Source organism: Squalius cephalus (assembly GCF_949319135.1).
Source record: "Squalius cephalus genome assembly, chromosome: 22".
NCBI classification, from domain to species: Eukaryota; Metazoa; Chordata; class Actinopteri; order Cypriniformes; family Leuciscidae; genus Squalius; species Squalius cephalus.
Genome location: NC_137143.1, coordinates 19,886,291 through 19,892,791, shown reverse-complemented (window position 1 = coordinate 19,892,791; position 6,501 = coordinate 19,886,291). Strand labels below are relative to the sequence as shown.

Here is a 6,501-nt window from a genome sequence, read left to right as displayed (position 1 = left end):
CGCTCTGTCACAACCGAAACTCTCGTCTTGTTCCCATACTGTTTTGCTTACTCAGTAGCTCACAGCACGACTAGTTTAAAGCTTCATGTTAGCTGTTACAAAGTTAATCTCATTAGGGTGAGACATGCATCACTGCAATTACAGTAAAGGGCTGATGCTGTGCTGCTGGTAACTGCTCTATTTAGGTCAGTTCTGAGGTTAGCACAGTCATGTTTTAAGCCTTACTCGCTCATTTTGACACACCCTGTAAATGATAGTGTTAAATTGTAAGTCACAAGGAGCACTATTTTAATGCTTTGTCATTTTAGAACGTAGATACTGCTTGTTCCCCCCCCCAAAAAATTACATATAGTCTTGGAAGTAAACAGATCAGTATGAACTCATTTCACATTTGTGAGGAAGACAACTAAACCACATTAACCAGAAAAGGAAATGTTTGCATTATTCAGTTCCAATAATTTATTGAGAACACATTTTTTAACAAATTAAATATAAGCATTAGAAATATGAACAATACACTTTATATTATATAAATTATAAAAAAATAAATACATTTCACAAAAAGATAAATATCAGTATATATACACAATACTTTCAAGATACTTCAGCAAGTTGGCAAAATTCAACTTTTAAATTCAAATGTAATTTTAATTACATTCAAAATAATGATCAATTATTGGTCAATGTGACTTAAACATCAGAACTTAAGAACTTCAGAAACTGAAGGTAAAGAGGCTGGTATTGCAGTGCATCAGAAAGTAGTGTGATGGAATGGTGATGTGCAAGTGATAAGTTAAAGTCCATTTGTGCCATATCCTACAGTATGTGGTTGATCTGTCCATTGTCCTTTCTTTGTTTTCAGAGAAGACTTGACTCAGTTCATCATGGCCACCATCCGATCCACAGCGACATCCTATGAGTGCTTGCCTTTCTTTGATGCCAGATACTGTTCTATGTACTTAAAGAGAATATCAAGCTCTCCCATTGCTTTATAAACGCCTTTTCCCTTCATCTAAAGTGAAAAAGATGTTGTCATTTAAAAACATAATTTGATTATTTCGAGCAATTTTAGAGTAGAAGTTAGTTTTGATAATTTAACATGTTACTCTTATTAGCATTAAATTGCAGTATAAGACTTACCTTTTCATATGAGTTCTTTATGCTGGCAAACTCAAAGGGATTTTGGCAAGATAAGTAGTTCCTCTGTAAAAGAGACATGTGTGTCTTTTGATGTAGTTTGCAATGTTAAAGACACCTCGTTTGCCTCACCATAACATTTCGCAACAAGCTTTAAAAACGCCAATAAAAATCCACATATGCTTTCTTCATATGTGCACTATGACGACATCCTAAATATGCCTAAACTGCGTTGTTCAAAAAACAATGGTCACCATCCTAATATTCACCTCAGCTCACATCCTAACTTTAGCAACATCATTTTAATGAGGTATTGACCATCATTAGCAGAGTTCCATGCTTAAAAACAACTTCAAATCAGCCTAATATGATTTGCTTTTCAACCAGAAGGTTTTAGGGGTTGTGGTTGGTTTTAGCTGTGTTAGTCACCAGGATGGACAGATTTACTCTGAATGTACAAGTAATTACATCAATAAGATCAAATCTATCATCCTTTAAACTAATTTAATATGTTAATGACCAAAAGACGGACTTACACATTTCACCATATCCCGCTGGAGATTTTGAAATATACTTCCAATGGAGTCTATGGGCGTTTTGGAGTGCAAGTGGTTCTTCTGGACAGCTGTTGGCAGAATGGTGTCCAAGTAGAAGCGCAGGATCTCGTTCATGACGTGACATCCATAAGGACTCTATGAACAAAATATATGAGGTTTATCCTTTATGAGCTGTTTCAGACACCCACAGTTATCACTCTTTGGTACTGCCGTAGCAAAGTGCAGATGCAAGATTTTACATTGGTTTGCACACATCTTGCACATAACCTTCAGTTTCAGTATGATTCTGCTGTTGCTAATTCTAAGTTTGAATAATTGCTAGTATGGTGCTGTGGGAGTAAATGTATGGAGATTGGTTGGCACTTACATTGATGTTCTGTTGCACGTTCTCGGTAAATAATGGTTCTAAGTCGTCATTGGACTCCTAAGCAGAACAAATGTAAACAAATGAATTAGAGAGAACCTCAAATCTCAGTATAGCACAAATCAGAAATGCCTTGCAGATTGGTATTTGTAAAGCTCAGACTTAATGCAATGAGTCTAAATATACTTACATAAAACCTCTGTATTTCTCTGTATGCAGAACGGAGCTCCTTTAGCCTCACAGGAAAGCCCTCCACGAATGAGCAACACTCAGACTTGCAGTCGACTCTTCTGCACTGAGCACTTTCAGAAAGCAGAAGCATGACCAGAGTAGAAAAGATGACTCCAGAGAAAATCATTCTTCAGTTCTCTTTCTTTGTTTTTGGCACTTTCTTGATATTCAGCCAACAAAAGAGGAGATGTACAGATGTGCTTTGGGGTGCCGTTATTTTATACCAGAAAATTCCTACCTAGCTTCCTGTGGTGGTGGGGGGGGGGTGGGGGGGGGGGGTGGGGGGGGGTGGAGTTGACTTACTGGCAATCATATTTCTCTTTGTCATCACCTTGTAGACACAAGCTTTTTCTGTTTTTGGATTGCAGAAGTTATATAGGAAATTGAACTTTGATGGAAGTCATAAAATGTTTGTTTTCTAGAAACTTGTTTTCTCATTATCATGAGTTTTCTATCCACAATTTAGATTTATCTATCTATCTATCTATCTATCTATCTATCTATCTATCTATCTATCTATCTATCTATCTATCTATCTATCTATCTATCTATCTATCTATCTTTCTATCGTTCTTTCGTTCTATCTATATCTATCTATCGTTATATCTATCTATCGTTCTATTGTTCTATCATTCTATCTGTCTATTGTTCTATCGTTCTGTCTATTGATCTATCATTCTCTCTATCGTTCTATCATTCTATCTACCTAAATATATAAAACAATGGATACAAATCATTGAGTTTTCTAACCACAATTTAGATCTATCTATCTATCGTTCATTTGTTCTGTCTTATCGTTCAATCTGTCTATTGTTTGATCTATCATTCTATCTACCTAAATATATAAAACATTGGATACATTTCTAGTTAATCTGTGTAAATGAATTCTGAAAAAAAAAATTTTTTTTAAAAAGTAATTCGATTTTTAATTGGCCTTATATGTTTTAACCTTATCCTTTTTTCCCCCAGCAGTTGCGGGAATCTTCTGTAAGCTTCTCAGATAAAAGCAGTGAACTGAATAGACGTCTCATCTCTGACATTTCTTTTTACGCAGATGGTGGAATCGCTATATGTGCATTGAGCCAACTCTCACAGGTGAGCGTAAACTCACACATACAGAGATGACTGTAAGGGGTCCTGTGTGGTTTTTAGGTGCAATTAACTACTTTATGTTCTAAACCACAGACATCTTTCACATTTACCAATGGCTCCATTAATTCTAAAATAATGCATGCAAGCCTTTCTCCTGAAATATTTATATAGCGCTTTTCAGGGTCCTCAAAAGCGCTTCACATATGGAAGGGGGGAATCTCCTCAACCACCACCAATGTGCAGCATCCACCTGGATGATGCGACGGCAGCCATATTGCGCCAGAACGCCCAGCACACACCAGCTTACTGGTGGAGAGGAGACAGTGATGAAGTCAATCAGTATATATGGGGATGATTAGGAGGCCATGACTGACAGGGGCCAATGGGCAAATTTGGTTTATCGTCTCATCTGAAGGACGGTGCTCTTTGACAGTATAGTGTCCCTGTCACTACACTGGGGCGTTAGGACCCACACAGACCACAGGGTGAGCACCCCCTACTGGCCTCATTAACACCTCTTCCAGCAGCAACCTGTTTTTTTTCTCAGGAGGTCTCCCATCCAGGTACTAACCAGGTTCAGCCCTGCTTAGCTTCAGTGGGAAACCAGTCTTGGGCTACAGGATGATATGGCTGCTGGCTACTCAACTCAAGTTGTTTGCCTCTTACAACTAACTTACTATGAAAACAGACACCTATTTTGGGTACAGGATTGGTCCTGTTACATAGCCACTTAACCCTCTACCACACGCATTATGATAGACCTATAGAAAAAAATATTTGAAGTCCTGTAAAAAAAAATAAAAAAATTGGACACAATATTATTTTAAGGTACTTTATGATATGTTGCCATCCGGCAACAGCGTAAAATAGTGGACTTTTTTTTTTTTTTAAATTGGCATTTAAATTAGATTTTATTGCATAATACAAATGCCTTGGCAGTCCTTAACATATGACTAATAAACATTATATCACTAGCATTAATGTTGTTATTGTTACAGCCTAACAGATTGCAGCTGACCTTTCTAGCTAGCTGAAGTATTGTAATAATGTCATTCCAAAATTGCACAGACATTTGATTGATTTACCAAAAACTAATTTCATAAAAACTTTTTTGAGTGGTGAATATGTCATCTTAACTTACCTGAGGTAATGTTTCTGATTTTTTTGTGTATGTGATATGGGCTGGTCCTTGTTTGTTACTGATGTTTTAGTTTGCTTTCATCTGTCAGAAATCATGTCATGGGACTTAACCAAAGCACATCATTGGCTAAACTAAGGTCTTCTCATTCCAACAAAAAACATGAGAATGTTTTCTTCAGAGACAGTGGCAAGGAAATGAACACAAAGAGTATGTTGCCATATGGCCACACCATGCGGTAGAGGGTTACATTTGAATAATAAATATGAACTATTGTTGCAATTATTATCTTACCTGCATATTATCTTAAACTTTCACTAAGAAATCGGCCTATCAACAAGACAAACACTGCAGCAGTGTAAAAAGTCCTTTCAGAATGCGATTTTAACCGAAGGGGACCCCCCAAAACATAGGATGTAGCCATGTAACACATTCCAGCACTCTTTAAATATGATGATATGATGTGCACAATTTGTACAAAGTCAATATTTGCGAAAGTGTGAAAGTCAATATTTGCTGCAATATTATATATTTACAATCAAAATCAAGCTGACTAAGCAAGTGCTTGACCATTAAACTGGGCACACATTTTCTATATGCTATATTTTTGGCGTATAAATGCTATATTAGGTCAAGCTGCTTCCTCCCTGAAATAGATCTCGTGAAATTAAGTGCCACTTAAAAGTTATTTCACCAAAATCCTTTTTTTCTGCTTCTGCCTCTTTCACGGCTGACCACAGGCTGGCCACATTAAGATGAAAATGTTGCAAACACCCACAATCAGTGAAACTACATTTTGAGCTTGTTGTTTCATAGACATTGCACAATCAATTATTTCCATTGAGATATACAATATGAGGTAAAAAATGCCTGCTTCTTATTTTGCTAATGCAATACAACAGTAATTGTAATGATGAAAAATGCTTCTTTACATTGACTTCCTTTGTTGAATTTTACCTCAGTGCTGGTTATTACAAGAAACAAGTGAGCACTATGGAATTTCATTAGTTAGGTCATTAACTGAGTAATGTAAGCATGATTAAGCTAACCTGTTCCATGACTTTTCTATTATACCGTCTGTGCAAGCATTTCTGGATGTACCTCACACATCATGCTTTAGAGTGAAGACTAGTGGGGTAAACCAAACCCGTGATGCAAAACTGGTGGTTTTTTTCTCTCTGCGTGTAACAGATAGGCACAGATTACTGAACGTTAGTGAACGTAATGGAGGGCCTTTGCCTAAAAATACAAAGGAACTTCTAATGTGCTGCTTGTACACATTTGAGCAGTGAAGCTTGTGGAAATCTTGTGGAAAGCCTGAAACCCTGAGATATTTGACCATCATGACCTCAGATCACCTATCCTTATAGATTTTGTGTGTGTTTGTGTACTGGTTTTGACCTACATTATGAGGAACCAAGAACTGACTTTTTAATTAGGCTAAATTCAGCTATATTGCATGAAGAAAAAAAGAAAACATTATTAAAGGGATAGTTCAATGAAAATGTTGTCATTTACTTTCTTTTTACTTTTTTCTGTGGGAAAATTTTTTTTCAATGTTTTTTGTCAATGGTCACCAAAAATGTTAGGTTACCAACATTCTTCTTTTGTGTTCACATGTTCTTCAAAATATAATCTTTTGTGTTCTGCAGAAAAGAAAAATAATTACAGTTATGGAATTTTTAGGTGAACTATCCCTTCAAGAATTAACAGCTGAATGAATCCTGTTTTAGTAGACTGATAACAATCACAGCTTATTATGTTTGATATGGATGTTTCAAGGTAGATATTTTTCAAATATTTCCCAATTTTTTTTATATTTATTGATGGGCTTTTTTAAAAACATTTTTACAGGAAAGTCAAGAGAAACATGGAGTTGAAGATCTGGCTGCAGTCATTATTACTTTCCCATGAGCACGACTGCGCTTACGTGTTGTGAGTACACATACCCATCGCCCCAGAACTATTACAGTTCTACACAT

At 36.3% G+C, this 6,501-nt stretch overlaps 1 protein-coding gene across 1 annotated transcript; it reads right to left on the bottom strand.

The window, feature by feature from the left end:
• Positions 1–446: 446 nt before the first annotated feature.
• On the bottom strand, positions 447–2,483 carry il10 (interleukin 10). Its single transcript, XM_079857076.1, has 5 exons — positions 2,249–2,483; positions 2,062–2,118; positions 1,674–1,829; positions 1,141–1,203; positions 447–1,012 (listed from the first exon to the last, which is right to left on the bottom strand). Exons 1-5 carry the CDS (start codon positions 2,414–2,416, stop codon positions 914–916), a joined length of 543 nt encoding a protein of 180 aa, XP_079713202.1. The 5' UTR covers positions 2,417–2,483; the 3' UTR covers positions 447–913.
• Positions 2,484–6,501: the final 4,018 nt, after the last annotated feature.